Source organism: Lissotriton helveticus, chromosome 6 (genome assembly GCF_964261635.1).
Source record: "Lissotriton helveticus chromosome 6, aLisHel1.1, whole genome shotgun sequence".
NCBI lineage: Eukaryota > Metazoa > Chordata > Amphibia > Caudata > Salamandridae > Lissotriton > Lissotriton helveticus.
Window position 1 is genome coordinate 827,319,005 of NC_136067.1, and position 16,774 is coordinate 827,335,778.

General features: G+C 47.5%; 1 protein-coding gene across 1 annotated transcript in view; it reads left to right on the forward strand.

The window, feature by feature from the left end:
- The window catches only part of SEC63 (SEC63 protein translocation regulator), an 844,363-nt gene that overhangs the window by 732,097 nt on the left and 95,492 nt on the right, over positions 1-16,774 (forward strand). Inside the window, exon 19 of the mRNA XM_078648413.1 lies at positions 13,910-14,008. Coding sequence (XP_078504539.1) covers positions 13,910-14,008 — 99 coding nt within the window. The remainder of the gene's footprint in view (positions 1-13,909; positions 14,009-16,774) is intronic.

Genomic DNA, 16,774 nt, shown 5'->3' on the forward strand with positions numbered 1-16,774 from the left:
TTGCTACTCTCACTACTTTCTGGTACCCAAGAAGGGCAAAGGGGGCCTACGCCCTATCTTGGACCTAAGGAACGTCAACGGCTTCCTCCGGAAGGAGAAGTTCAAGATGCTGACACTGGCTCAGGTTCTGGCTGCCCTGGACCCAGGAGACTGGATGGTAGCGTTGGACTTGCAGGACGCTTACTTTCATATCCCCGTCCTGCCTGCCCACCGGCGCTACCTGCGGTTCATGGTGGGCCACGAGCACTTTCAATTTACCGTGCTCCCCTTCGGCCTTACCAGCGCCCCACGGGTGTTCACAAAGGTGATGGCGGTGGTCGCAGATCATCTGCGCAGGTTAGGGGTTTCAGTCTTCCCCTACCTCGACGACTGGCTGTTGAAGGCGGGCTCGCCCCAGACAGTCGTCCGCCACCTCCAGACGACGGCGGACCTCCTGCACCAGCTGGGGTTCTCCATCAATGTGCCGAAGTCACACCTGTGCCCCTCTCAGAAGCTCCTCTTCATCGGAGCGGTTCTGGACTCGGCTCGGTTTCGGGTTTATCCGCCCGAACAGCGGGTCCGGGATATTCAGGCTCTGATTCCCATCTTTCAGCCGTTATCCCGGGTTTTGGTCAGGTTGACGCTGCGGCTTCTGGGGCTGATGGCCTCCTGCATCCTACTGGTGCATCACGCCAGGTGGCGGATGCGGGCTCTGCAGTGGGACCTGAAGTTTCAGTGAGCCCAGCATCAGGGCAACCTATCCGACCACGTCCTGATCTCAGAGGGCACTGCGAGACAGCTGCAGTGGTGGCTTACGGACCGCGATTGGGTCAACGGCAGATCCCTCTGCCTTCCCCACCCGGAGCACGTAGTTGTGACGGACGCGTCCCTCCAGGGCTGGGGAGGCCACATGGGAGAGGCGAAGATCAGAGGCCTCTGGTATCCGGCGGAGACCCGGCTCCACATCAACCTGTTGGAGCTCAGGGCGATTCGTCTGGCACTGAAGGCATTCCTCCCCTCTGTCCGGGGGAGTGTAGTGCAGGTGTTCACGGACAACACCACCGCCATGTGGTACTGCAACAAACAAGGCGGGGTGGGGTCGTGGATCCTTTGTCAAGAGGCTCTTCGCCTTTGGCAATGGCTGGAACGCCAGGGCGTGACCCTGGTGGCTCAACACCTGGCAGGTTCTCTGAACGCCAGGGCGGACGAGCTCAGCCGTCGGTGCATGATGGATCACGAATGGCGTCTGAACTTGGACGTGGTGCAAGGCCTCTTTCAGCGATGGGGAGAGCCTTGGTTAGATCTATTCGCCACCGAAGAGAACGCGCAATGTCATCAGTTCTGCGCGTTGTAATTTCCAAGGCGGCACTCGCTCGGAGACTCTTTTTGTCGCGAGTGGAGTTGCGGTCTGTTGTACGCCTTTCCGCCTATACCACTTCTGCCCAGAGTGCTGAAGAAGATCAAGCGCGACCGGGCCCAAGTCATCCTTGTGTCTCCGGACTGGGCGAGAAGGTACTGGTATCCAGAGCTACTCAGTCTGTCAGTCGATCCCCCGGTTCGTCTGCCTCTTCAGGAGGACCTTCTGTCGCAGCAGCAGGGCACGGTCCTCCACCCGAACCTGTCCAGTCTCCACCTCCATGCTTGGAGATTGAGCGGCGACAGTTGAGGCCATTTGACTTGCCTCCTGAACTTTGTAACATCATTCTGGCAGCCAGGCGTCCCTCCACAAAGTCGGTATACGCCTGCAGGTGGAACAGATTTGTGGCATGGTGCACAGCAAAGGCTGTGGATCCCCTCAATGCCCCTCTTTCTGAGGTCCTTCTCTTCCTTCTTTCTCTTGCCCAGCAGGGCTCTGCTCTGGGCACTATCAAGGGCTACCTTTCTGCCCTTTCAGCCTTTCTCAGGCTGCCTGATCAACCTTCTTTGTTCAAGTCCCCTATTGTTAACAGATTTCTTAAAGGCATCACACACACGTTTCCTCCTGTTCCGTTTGTGATGCCTCAGTGGGACTTGAACCTGGTTCTTACATTTCTGATGTGCGCTCCCTTTGAGCCACTTCACAACTGTCCTCTTCGCCTTCTGACTTTGAAGACTGCTTTCCTGGTTGCCATCACCTCTGCCAGGAGAGTGAGTGAGCTCCAGGCCCTTTCTTGTACTCCACCTTTCCTTTCTGTCCATCCGGACAAAGTGGTGCTGCGTACCAAACCTTCTTTCCTGCCCAAGGTTGTCACGGCCTTCCACATCGGGTAGTCTATCACCTTGCCAACCTTCTTCCCGCCACCCTCTGAAGAGGAAGAGCGGCTCCACCGTCTGGACCCAAAACGTGCGCTCTCATTCTACTTGGATCGCACACGCCAGTTCCGGGTGGATGACCAACTCTTTGTTGGTTACGTGGGCGCGAAGAAGGGGAAAGCGGTGCACAAGAGGACCATCTCCCGGTGGATCATCTTGTGTATCCGGGCATGCTACTCCTTGGCTAGGAAGGAGCCCCCTGTTGGATTACGGGCTCATTCCACCCGAGCCACGGCAACTACAACTGCCCTGGGCCGGGGTGTGCCCTTACAGGATATCTGTCAGGCAGCTACGTGGGCATCGCTGCACACGTTTGCAAGACACTACTGCCTGGACAGTCAAGTCCGGAGGGATGGCTTCTTTGGCCGTTCCGTCCTCCAGGACTTTCTGGTGTGATTATTGGGTCGCAGACCCACCACCGGGGTTGGTATTGCTGGGGTATCTATTCTAAGGTAAGGAATCTAATACTAACGTGTCTCTTTCAGATGCACAAGTTACTACTTGTGTAACGATATATCTGTAAGAGACATTAGTTAGTATTAGATTCCTTACCGACCCACCCATCCTCCCCGTTCTGCGAACCAATATCTAGGGTTAGGGTTGCCCCCTTTCAGGGCCCTAGTTTCAATGGCACCAGTGTTGGTTTTTTAACATGGCTCTGCGTTTCTGGCGCGTAAAAGCTGTGTCTGAGAACTGACGTCAGCACGCGGAGCCGCAGACGACGCCTACCGACGCGCAAGGGTACTGCTACGCAAAAATTTCCGGATCCAGTCTGACGCCTGGGGATATTCTAAGGTAAGGAATCTAATACTAACTAATGTCTCTTACAGATATATCGTTACACAAGTAGTAACTTGTGCAACAAGTATATTTTGATGAATGCACCCTGAGAGACTTTAGGGGCAGTAAAAATAAAACCTGCTCCATACATGAACCAATTGCACTAGTGACAACAGAGAGGTGTACTTGCGGGGTGTTTGAGACCTCTGAACTTTACTAATACCCACCAGACAACCCTGGTGTTATTTGGCTATGCTGTGAAGAATGTAGAACACAAACAGACTCTAAAAATGCGTTCCCTTTGTTTTGAAAGAGGATCAGCAACACTCGCTCCTTTTAATTTAGCACGCATTTCAGCTGCAGTAAATAAGCATGGGAAGCAATGTGCCGTGTTGCCTACCGAGGGGCAGGAGGTAACGCAGGAACTTAGAGCCACTGCTTTCTCCAGGACCGTGGCCATCGGGGTATCCAGTATCTCGGCATAGGTTGCACGAGTGTCTCTGTTACGCCTTTGGAGCACCCCCACAGAGCGTGCAGGTTACATTGGAATAGAGTAGCAGAAGTGGATGATTTTACTTCTCCCAACACTTCAGTCCTCAGCTGGAGGAGGCGTTGCCGTCTGACATCATCTCTGCAGTTTGTCTAAGCAGTCTGCTTCTTCAGAGCGGTGACTCTGCCCTGATTTCAACTGTTATCCATTAATAAATAAAATAGACTGGGGAAGGTGGGTGGCGAGAGGCCCGTTATTTCTAATTTTTAAAAAAAAGTTACATTTATTAAAAATAATGCAAGCAAAATACGTGCACAGAAAAGGGAGAGGCGGAAGGACGACGTGTGTGGGGCTGAGAGCAGAGCTTAGAACACAAGCAGGAGCAAAGCCGCACCACCCTCAAGGTGGCATCGGAAGGCATGCGAGCCAGAGGGTGGGGAAGGTTAACATGTCCATTCAGCACAGGAAGCACCGGCAACAGGCTCGTTGTTAGGCGGAAGGTGGGGCCGTGCGAGGCCCGTGTATTTTAATAAAAAAAGTATTATTACCACAAAAACAAAGACACCATGCATTTAGAAAAAGGAGAGGCGGTGGTAAAAAGACAACAGGAGGGAGCCGGAGGAAAGTCAGCATGACATCGGGTGGCACAGAGCTTTAGATGGCATACAAAGTGCACTCACCCCAAATACATTTTCTCCCCCTCTTAATAGAGACACCTGAGTCTTGTTTGGTTTCCGCAGTGTGTACATTTTTATTAAATACAGTTCGAGGCCAATTACTCCATTAGCCTCCATATCTTTATTGTAAAACTCTTAAAACTTGTTTCTCAAGATCACAGTATTCAAATACTCACGCGTATATACATATTCATTCTATTTACAGCCCGTTCTCCAAAGGGGCTTAGCTTGACCTTCGGGCTGTGCCAGCAGGCCTCAACCAAGTTAGCCTGCTCTCCTTAATTTACCCGCCCTCCGGTTAACAGAGCCGCAGGTAAATACTCTGCCACCACTTGTGGCAACCAACGGCTTCCAGGGTAGGGCTAGAGAATCCAGGGCCACCAGCAGGTCAGCCCCAAATCTCCCGCCAGCCCGGAGCCCATGATGATTTTAAGACCTGTTCTGGGGTAAAAAATGGCACTGACCAAAGGAGTCCCTGTGATACCTCTTGTCCAGGACCCCGTAACCGCGCCTAACTGAAGGCTTACTTCGGGGATGGGTGGGTGGGTGACTTGTTTACACGACGTCCGACTCCTGGGAGGTCAAGTGGACAAAGAGGGGGTCATAAAGTGAGGCGCTGGCTTTTCAAGCCTCGCGCGCTCCCAACTACTTCTGGGTCATTCGTTAGTGACGCGTTTCCGCTTCCTGTTTTTCCCTTCAATATCACTTCCGGGTCGTGCGGCCCGGAAGGGTTTTCCCTATTCATGTGGCCCTTTGACTACCACTAACGGCGCCACGCCCCTTATGTGGGGGTGGCGTCTTGCATAGATGGCATACAAAGTGCACTCACCCCAAATACATTTACTCCCCCTCTTAATAGAGACACCTGAGTCTTGTTTGGTTTCCGCAGTGTGTACATTTTTATTAAATACAGTTCGAGGCCAATTACTCCATTGGCCTCCATATCTTTATTGTAAAACTCTTAAAACTTGTTTCTCAAGATCACAGTATTCAAATACTCACACGTATATACATATTCATTCTGTTTACAGCCCGTTCTCCAAAGGGGCTTAGCTTGACCTTCGGGCTGTGCCAGCAGGCCTCAACCAAGTTAGCCTGCTCTCCTTAATTTAACCGCCCGCCGGTTAACAGAGCCGCAGGTAAATACTCTGCCACCACTTGTGGCAACCAACGGCTTCCAGGGTAGGGCTAGAGAATCCAGGGCCACCAGCAGGTCAGCCCCAAATCTCCCACCAGCCCGGAGCCCATGATGATTTTAAGACCTGTTCTGGGGTAAAAAATGGCACTGACCAAGGGAGTCCCTGTGATACCTCTTGTCCAGGACCCCGCCACAGGGCGAGGTGCTTACTGGCTAACTCGTCCTCCCCCCTGCACACAAGCGCTTCTGAAATGGCCCCTAGCACTGTTTGTATAAAAAGTTCATTGCCCGCCCCTGATAGGTGCACTCCGTCCTCAGCGTACAGTTCTGGCCTAGATGTGTGTATTAATTTGTGCCTGATGGTACGTATGCTTGACTTCTGAAGTATTTCCTCAACTGACTGATTCAATCTTCTTACAGACTTATTCACCGCCTTTGGAGGGGCGCCCCGAGCCCATACCTGCCTCGGAATGACTTCGGACCATAACAAAATGGCATTCGGTAACATATTCCTGATTGCTGCCAGCGCAGTGAACAATGACTCTTTTACACCCCTACTTCCTGCCGGGATCATGTCATTGCCACCACAGTGCAACACCAGTACATCCGGGGTAGGCATGCCTCTGTTCATGGCTGCCCGCAAATCGTTAGGGGCGTCGGCTAACAGTTGTCCACCTATCCCCACCCAATGGTGGTCAAATCCATGAGCCTCCCATGCCTTAATATCCAGCGACTTCGTGAAGACCAACCCCGCCCTGCGAATAAAGGAGTGGCCGCACCAACATATTTGGGGTCTTTGGGATGTGGAACCTAGAGCAAAAATTGAAACGAGCAATGGTTAGACTAACTGTGTATAATAAGAGAGGCACGCTACTACGCTCAGATTAATTGCGGGCGAACGTAACGCACGTAACACGCTGACTTCCAGCGCCCTAGTCTCATAATAGTTTCTTCTGGGAGCACCAGGCCTGCCGCTGTAGTTGCCGCCCCAATACGGAATGAATGGGATGTGAAGTCAGATGAGTCTACGCCCAGCCTTGTCAAAGCCAGCTTAACCACCCTTGAGAACTGAAATCTGGTAAGGGGAGAACAGTCCCTATGCAACAAAAGTCTGTCATCGCCCCCTAGTGGCCTGATTTGCAAGAAATCCCCTGTCAGTTTAACCGGACAGTAAGATGCTCCCGCTACCCTGCCTAATTGTAACCATGTCCCCTTACCCAAGGGGTCTGTCTTTGATCTCCTTACCCTGACTCTCAGGACGTCCCCTGCCTCGATCAAGTCTCCACACCTTATGCCCCCTTCCTTATCCGCCTTAGAGGCCGGGAGCAATTCTGATATCCTGAGTGCCCCACAAAAGGCTAGGACGTAAGCTACCCTAAATAGCCGAGTTTCGTAAGGGGAGAAGCAAATCTTGGGCAGGGTCTCCAGGATGTCTACTAGTCTGGACAAGTCTATGGGCCTTCCTGAATCTTGCGCCCCTGGGGCTAAACGTTCCCATCCCTTAACAGCTCTCCTCACTCTCTGGTCCTTAGTTGGGTCTGCCACCCCCCGTAAGCCAGCATAGAATGCTAATGCCGACAGTTGCCTCTTCATCATAGCCACTGATTTTCCGCTATCTCTCTGATGCACTATAAAACCCAATACACTCAGGGGTGAGAATACATCAACTAAACCTGCCTCTTTTAGGTAGTCCTGATAAAGCTGCCACTACCTCTCATACGTACTCTTAGTCTTGGGGGCCAGGGATGCAGTTATCAACTCAGGGGCTGCGGGGCACCAAGCTTCCATAGCCCCGCTGGGAAGTCCGTAGTCTCTGTCTGCTTGCGGCCAATGGGTGCGGAATTCTGCCAACTTAAAACGGGACAAGGCGTCAGCTGCTTGGTTGTCCACCCCCGGAACATGTCTTGCAGTAAAATGTACATTGCGACGCAGGCAGTTTAACACTAGTTCTTTCAATAGACGCAGCACCCATGTGCAAGTTGCTCTCTGATTATTAATCGCCATCACCACTGACATGCTGTCTGACCAAAAAACAATATGCCTGTTTGCTAGCGTATTTCCCCACAGATGTAAAGCCACCACTATGGGGAACAGTTCTAAGAAGGTAACATTGCGTGTCAGACCCTGTTGTGCCCATTCCTCCGGCCAATACTGCATGCACCACTTGGGACCCAAGATTGCCCCGAAGCCTACGCTCCCTGCCGCATCTGTGTACAATTCAAGGTCTACATTCGAGGAGCTCGGTCTCCGCCATATCACCGACCCAGTAAAGTTCTCTAGGAAGTCCTTCCAAATGTTCAAGTCATTCCTCACGTCAGCTGACAGCCTAACTCTATGATGTTTTGCGCGAAGCCCTGACATTGCCCTTGCTATGCTCCTAGAGAATGCTCTGCCCATCGGGATGACTCTCAAGGCGAAATTCAGTTGCCCTACCAATACTTGCAGCTGATGCAATGTAACCTTCCTTGACTTTAAGCACACATCAATAGCGGCCTTGAAGGCCGACACCTTTGACCCAGGAAGCCTACAAACCCCCTCTCTGCTGTCAATTTCAATGCCAAAGAATGTCAGGCAAGTAGTCGGCCCTTCTGTCTTCTCTGCTGCCAGTGGCACCCCCAGGGCTTCAGCCAGGTGCTGGAAGCCCAGCAGAGCCTTCCTGCATGACTGTGAACCCTGAGGACCGAGGAATAGAAAATCGTCTAAGTAGTGTACCACTGCATGGGAATTGTCTGTAGTAAGGAATTGCTCCACAGCCCATTCTAAAAACCTGGCAAAGGACTCAAATACTGCGCATGCTATTGAACAGCCCATGGGCATACACAGGTCGATGAAATAATCTCCTCTGAAGGTGAAACCCAAGAACTTAGTATCCTCCGGGTGCACTGGCAGGAGCCTGAATGCAGCCTCGATATCAGACTTGGCCATTAGGGGCCCCTACACCCAAGGCCTGCAACTTTTCGATTGCTGTGTCAAATGTTGTAGACCGCACCGTGCAAAGGTCTGGGTCAAGCTTTTCATTTACTTGTGCGACCTTGGGTGCCCGACAAATTATGCATCAGGCGAAATTTCCCTGTCTCTTTTTTAGGCACTAACACTAGGGGAGAGCAGACCAGATCACGCTTTGGAGGTTGTTTGAAGGGACCCGCCACCCTCCCCAAGGCAACTTCTTTCATTATCTTATTTTCCGCTGCTTCCATATTCGGCAGCACAGAGCTCTGGTTGCGTGGGGGGGCCTTGGTGGGGGTGGCTGGGGGAAGGGATACGAAAACCGGACCTAAAACCATTGTGTAGGAACTAAGCCTCTTGCAGCTTGTCGTATTTGCTAAGGAGGTGTGTCAGCACATGCGTCTTAATGGGAGTTGGCAGATTTCTCGGATGACTGAGATGGCTTCCCTTTAGCTGAGGCATGGGCCGACTGATCTTTTGGCCTTCCTGACTTCTTAAAGCACCTGACCTCTGGATGAGCCGGGCCCCCACAGTAGGAACAGCAATGTTTGAACCTGCACGAAGCCCCTCTGGTGCACTCATTTTTGTTATACAGCCAGCAGGCCTGTTTTTTATCACCTGCCCCCCTGTCGCTCCGAAAGGACTGATTGTGTGAAGGGTAACTAGTCTTGTTCGCAGGTGCTGAGGAATAAAACACCGCATGCCATACGTTAATTTCCCGTTGATCCCATGCTATCCCGGGATGTACTGCTTTCATTTGCCTAAACTTGGTGTCATATTGTAACCACCCATTGCCTGGGAACTCTGAGGCCGCCCCATGTATCAAAGATATGTAACTGATTATCTGGGGGGCCACGGCGGGGTACCTTTCTACCATGATGGCAGCGTAAATGGCGAATCCTGTAATCCAATTCTTTATCGACCATTCGACATGTACCTTCTTCTGCTTGTACTCGCCTTCCGTACCTATCCTAGTCTTACCTGGAACCACACCCGCATTGATGAGATCGAATACGTCAATATATTCCCCTTTTAGAATCTTTTCTTTATTATCAGCAGGCACATGCCATGTGATCTCTGCCGATGGCGATAGGGTCATGGACGAGGAACCATAGATTAACGGGCTGAAAGCTAATGACGGCTGCCCCGCCGGCACCGACTCTCCCTGAATCTGATGGCCTGCCAAATTTGCGCCGGAGTTTGATGTTTGCCCCTGAGAGGACAAAGTAACTACATTTTGGACTGGACCCATAACCCCGGGTCCTACAATTCCAGGATAGGTTGTGGAAAGTACCATCGCGCTAGCAGGGCAATTACTAATTGCCTGCCCGTGTGACGTTGTCGCTGTTACACCTGGGGATTGCGCTACCTCCCCAGACTGTACCCAGACTTGCGCTATTCCGCTACCCGGCTGTGCAACCACGGGAGGCAAGGGTGTAAGTGGGCGGGGCACCTCCGCATTAGCGGCAGGCGCCACCCCGAGCTGCGCCGTGTTAGATTGAATGTTGCTTCCCCCAGCTGCGCCCGACTGAGGGATGCTGCTTTCTTTAGTTGTGTTAGGAATCTAGTCTATTGTCTCGAGCACCTCCTTCTCACCTGAGGATGCTGGTTGGGACTCGACTGCCCTGGGCCTCTTTTCCTTCGCCGCTTCTTTAAACCTTTCGGGTGTGCGCCGAGCGCGCTTGCCTCACCCTCTTTCCTCTTGGGCATCCGCTCTTGCCCCTTCCCTCATTGTCTTTAACGCCCAATCGATGCCTTTCTCCTTTGTGAACTCCAGCAGCTCCGTTAATGCGAGGTAGTCATCTCTTTTTGCTGTGGCTCCTTTGCCCTTCATTGGCCGTTTCGGCGGCATTCTGCACTTAAAGATAGAAATGTGTTAGCTCAATTTTTAATGACACAACACCTTCAGGGTTAGCCACCCATTTGTACTTGTCGGCAAGTACTTGACTCGCTGCGCCCGCCCATTACACAGATGCAAAATGAAAGTAAAATTCGCTTGATTAATTACTCCTTACTGCCCCTGATGTTTTGTCCATAATTGAATTTCTAGGTGGGCAGCTAGCTATCCACCTTATTACATAGACGCAGAATTACCAACTTCAACCAGCTACGCCCCTACTATCTCTCCCCGGTACATGTCTGCGCCCTTGGACTGTGGCCTTGGCCTGAGCGCTAGCATTGCCCAGGGACAGCGATCGAAATCGACATATTGAGACTGCATTCGATGCACTCGGTCTGTTTAATCATTTCCGCCCGACGATCCGGGCTCAAAATACCGACAGCCATTATCACTACCGCACTTTTTTAGGTATTTGTTTTTCCCGCCAAACTGATGCTCGAACCCGGTTCTCTCAGGCCAAAGGAGAGCACTCTGACAATTGCACAGCCCGATGTATTTTCCAACGGGCGCTCCCCCCCAATATAAGCGCTGCGATCACCTTCCAACCCTCGCGTCTAAATAAACTGTGTGCTTCACACTCTTACCGGCTCTGTGGTGATTGATGCGGGCCGGTCCGCTTTCCCCTTCCTAAAATTCAGATTAAAAAGCCCGGAGAAGCATTCGCAACAAATCGCTATTGCACTATCACTGAGCACATGCAGGGGCCAAACCATATTTTACGATCCTGATCCTTCCGAGTGCCCCGCGCGCGCTTCTGAAACGCTTCTCAAGCCCAACATCCAGCAGCTCATCCCGCGGCCGTGTTCACTAGCTCCCGCGTTGAATCGGCTACGCTACCGAGCCCGGACCCAGTTAAAGGCAAGCTCTCCCATGCGGTGGCCATTTCTCTTCACGCACCCATTCGCTCAACTCTAACGCCCCGCGCTCCATGCTCGCACTCGCGCACAGTTTGCAAACACACCATACTAGCGCACAATCACACTGCGAGGCCCACTCACCTCCTCCTGAAGACGGATGGCTTTCACGCACCCCAGCTGCCGCGACTCGGTTCGCCACGACTTCTTTACGCGACGTCCGACTCCTGGGAGGTCAAGTGGACAAAGAGGGGGTCATAAAGTGAGGCGCTGGCTTTTCAAGCCTCGCGCGCTCCCAACTACTTCCGGGTCATTCGTTAGTGACGCGTTTCCGCTTCCTGTTTTTCCCTTCAATATCACTTCCGGGTCGTGCGACCCGGAAGGGTTTTCCCTATTCATGTGGCCCTTTGACTGCCACTAACGGCGCCACGCCCCTTATGTGGGGGTGGCGTCTTGCAGGAACGCAAGACTGAAACCAAGACAAAAACCTGAGGCAAAAGAGAAAGTAGTGCGCAGACACTATATACGGCCCATGGTGAAATAATCCATGTTAGAGGGCCAGTCTTCAGGGCGTGCACAAAGCAGCCAAAAGGCAGGGCAAAGTAAAGCTTTCACCTACCAAACCAAAGGAATTTTGAAAGGCTGCCGAAGGAGCCAATGAAAGTGATGGGCATGGCAAATGCACCCAGAAGGAGATACCACATGTCGAGAGACAGTGAATGCGTTGCCTAGGCTAGACTTAAAAATGAGGCAGGATCCAGGTCCTGTACAAAGCCGAAGAACTTGCATAAGGTTTATTGGAAGCGAATACAAAAAAAGAGCTCCTGGATCATGAAGCCCATCTGTACCACTGGCAATGTGGTTCGGATGAGGGGCAACCCAATGATGAAGCATGCCATCTAGATGAGGGTTTGTGTCCTTTTTAACTAAGCATACTCCGAAAAATGGCAATTGTAATCAGTGGAAGTACACATAAGTGGCACTGGGTTCTATGTCCAAAATATTCTTTTATGATTTTTGTAACACTCATCCCTCTTCAGAATTCCAGTGGTGACAGTGTTCATGGAAAAACTCAAGAGGCTGATATTTCCAAGAACACCTCCAACCCTATTATTGAGTACACAAGGATAGGGTAGTTCTTCAAACCAGTCTACGGTTTCTACCTAGGGAGTTTTACCTTCGATATTAAAAAACTGTTCAGCTGCATGTATTCTTTTCACAACTGAATTCCATAGCAGAAAGAGCATTACACACCTTAAATTTCAAATGGGCACTCAGTGTATTACATTGACAGGACAAAGTCCTTCCACAAGATTAACCATCTCTTTGTTGCTTTTGCTAAACCGCACAAAGATCACCCCATTTCCAAGCAAGGCATTGCCAAATGCATCCAGACTTGCTGTGCCAATGCTACGCTTGTGCTCACTGCACCTTCTAGGGAGCACATTACATGTTATTGTTATAAGGGAGCCATTGTTTTCCTAGTGAACATCTCACCAGCAGACATCTGACAAGATATCTGCAAAGCAGCTACCTGGAGTTCGCCACACATATTTAAGTATTACTGTGTGGACATACTAGCCCGACAACAGGCTATAGTTTGCCAGATGGTATAAAGAACATTGTTCCAAACATCTGCATCCTCTGTTCGCTAGCTACTGCTGGGAGGAAACTGCTTTACAGTCACTGATGCTCAGCATCTCGATCTACAACCACACATGCTGCAAATGGAAAGTAATACCCTGAAAGCATCTGTTCACTGCATTTAATGCTGTAGATTCCTATGCACGCACTCTCCTTGCCGGGAGCTGGTAACAACAGCAATTTTTTCTGCCCTTTTCAATATATACCAGCTTTCAATACACCCGGCACATCATTGGAGTTTTATTCTACACTCCACTACCCCCTCCAAGTGAAAAATAGTCCCCATGCGCCTTGTGGAGTATTGGGGGAGTTTTCGCACATTTCATAACTCAATACTTCTTTGAAGAAAAACTAATTTTAACGTCGGAGCCCAATATTAGATGTCAGGAGTATTCAGAACATGTGAATCTACAGTACTGTACACAGCAGATTAATGCTTACCGAATAAGTAACATTTTCCTTATTGCTTTCAGGGTATATTAGTTCTTCCAAAATTAAAGCCCGAATTTGATAAACTCACAAGCTACTTGCCTGCCATATTATTGCATTTCCAAATGTAGATCTAGAGCTGAGATTTGAGTGATAATCACCATCTTATTGCTTTCCATCCATGACCTTGGCTTTTAAATTTGATGTAACATGTCTGATATCTGAACCTGAAAGGTTTGTGTAACCTAAGTTGACAGTGTTTCAGCATCTCAACTCTACCTAGCTCTGCTGTTTACTTTTTGACATAAAAAAATTCTGTGAAATTGTTTTATTTTTCCATTTTGATCCTTTTAAAGATATTGATAGTCCTAACATAAAACTAAGAATCTACGTGGTAGGAGAAGGTTGGAAAAATGAAATTATGGGAAATGTGTAAGATAGAATATATATACAATTATAGACCATGTAAATTTCAGTTGATGAGCTGCCTTCCTCACATGTGGCTTTTTAGACTTTGTTCAAGGAACTTGTGCTGAAAGGCACAATTTGCCAGCATTTTGTCAAATTCCATGGGTTGGAGTGAGTCTCCTGTGCTTCTAGGGAATGTCTGTCTCGACTCACCTTGGACATACTGGAATATTTTATGAGACAAACATTGCATTGTTCTTACCTAGTGTTTTCAATCCATTTACATTTTATAAGGCTTTTGAAACTGGTTTTTATTACAAATGTAATATGGTTCGCCTCAGTGTTTCTGAATTTGTTTTGTGTATTTAACAGGAAAAGCAGGAATGGTGGTGGATATACATTGCAGACAGAAAGGAACAGTCCCTTATTTCTATGCCATTTCACGTGTGTACACTTAGAGATGAAGAGGAGGTACGTAATATGACAAATATCAGTTCATTAAATTGCTCTCACAAAGCTTACATTTTATTTAAATGGCCATTCCTGCTCATGTAACTCAGTTTTTTGGGAAATTCCGTTTGAAGTTTTGTATTCTTTCTTCAGAGTGTTCAACAGTGCTAGAGGTTTATGGGTTTAAGTACCCCTATGCAATCTCATGTGACGAAAGAGCTTTTTGTGTTGTGAAAAGCATCACCAAGAACCTGATAGTTCTGAATTAATACCATATTAGCTTTCCAAGTGCAGTTATAACATTTCTACCTCCCGTTTAAAATTAATATCTTAGTCTTGTTTAGTAATGTTGGAATTTAGGAGATTTTGTCCACTTGTAACGTGAAGGTCCCAAAGTGATTTTATTTATTTTTAAGGACTAAGAAGATCGACATTTTAGCTAACCTAACTATACCAATCTGATTCCAACATGTCTGAATAGATTTAAGGATTTTATGGGAAAGAAGAGAAAACGAATTATACTTAACACACCTTGGGCCTGTTACATATTTAAGAGGGCATAGTTAGACTTAGTGAAAGAACCACCTGCAAGCAACGTGTGTATCATTTTACAATTATTTTAAGATTTGTTGCGTCTGAGCTACCTGCTCTCTTTTGTGGTTACTGTTTGCCTGTACTCCAGTGAGAACTCACTCTTCTCTTCCAGGGGATCCTCATCAATAGTCATAAGCACTGAATATTCCCGCCCATGTGCAGGGACCCCGGAAATAATTCAAAATTGTATATGAAAAAATATATATATATATATATATATATATATATATATATATATATATATATATATATATATATATATATATATATATATATATATATATATAATATTTTGTAGCTCCAGGTACACCAAACATACGAGTCACTCTGAAAGCGGGTGCTTAGTAACGCGATGGTGTTCGCGTAAATAAATGCAGGCTCCAAATTCCTTAATCATACCCAGCCGGGCTAAAGGAAAAACCAGCACTCTCGAAGGCAGCAGCAGTAGTTCAGCAGAAAAATGTATTCAAGAACAAACGCGTTTCGGGAATAAAATCCCTTCGTCAGTGTTGACATCGGAAAGTGATGTGCGGCACCATTATCTATGTTTGCAGATTTCATTGACACAAACAACGGACTTCAACATCCATGCGTATAATGCACGCCATCTTTAAATATGTTCATTCTCCACATATAGTCATAGCGAAATATCTCGTTTGCTCTTTCATGTTCAAGTCATTTCAAATAAACCGCCGTGTCTTAACCCCCAAATGCATAACCAATCCGCACTATTTATGGAGCGGTTTCAATATAAACAATATCGCCGTGTATCGGCAAAGGTTTAAATGGACACACTTATCCAAAAAACACAAACCTGAGAAAGAATGGCATTGTGAAACACTGTGCCTATTTCATGCGATGATCGCAATATTAAAAAGATCTAATGAGTACAAATCTAGCCGTGGATCGGCAATTGCAACCAGATAACTGGTTGCTATAATCTCAGGTCAGTGATACGTGAAATGACAAACCTTGCAAACTATCGCAGGATCCTCCAGCATCTCCGAGCTATCGTTAACAATGATAGTTCGTACCCAGTGGCAAGACACTTTAAGTCTATGCACAACAATGACTTGCAGTGCCTTAAATACTTTGTAATAACAGCAATTCCTAAGCCACGAAGGGGAGGAGATAGAGATAAAATGCTAAGAAAAATGGAATCACAAATAATTTTAGAATTAGACAACAAATTTCCAAATGGACTAAATACTACAGAAGATTTGTATCACTGTTTATAAAGTTTGATTTGAGCATAAATTGATAGAGCTGTATAGATTATTAATAAGGCAGCTTCCCTACCGCACTGTCAATCTTTTTTCTTTGTATAATGAATTTTTAAACCATATTAGTAAGTTTAATTTGGGGAATTTTCTCATTTTTTGTTTGATGTGGATTGCATTTTTCACTGTTGCATTTTATTAGTATAAACATGTATTAGACTTAAATGGTACATTGATCAGCAAGATGATCCATCTTGAGGGGTTTTTATTTTCCTTTCCAAAATTATGTGCAATACAGTTTGGTCAAATTATTCTTGATTTAACATTTATGCAGAATATAAACAAGGCAGGTTAACCTCCATGCTACAACGGAGATTATTAGCCTTTCTCCTATCCTTTTATCCCAAAAATGCAATTTGCACATGATAAAATATAATGGTTTACAAATTTTGCGATTTTGCACAGTACGAAGCAAAAGTAATAATTTGTACAAAAATATATTGCGTTTTTTTCACATATAAAAATGAGACATGAAATAGGCGTACATTTTGCACATATTTACTGCGTTTGCACAAATAATTGCGATATATTTGCACATTTTCGTTTACTGCAGGCTATTATCTTAAACATGGAGTGGTTTTTATCTGTTTCTATCTGACTTTAGGACAAGATCCTGTGAATCAATATAATATAAGCACATAGAAATTTTGATAATTGGATATATAAATTGTTGGTTATTTTTGGTGATACCCCAAAAACAAAGTTGCATTTATGCAGTTTAATTAACAAAGCTTATTTGTAAATTAATGTAGCTAAAATCATGTTTTTATCAAATGTCGGCTGATAATTGAATTACCAGAAAAAAAGACTACTGGCTGAGAAAATGTAAAAAAGTATTTTTGCGCGGTATGTTTTCTATGTCTATGATCACATGTGGTGTTTGAAAAGCATATTTAAAAAAATTGCGGGCTAA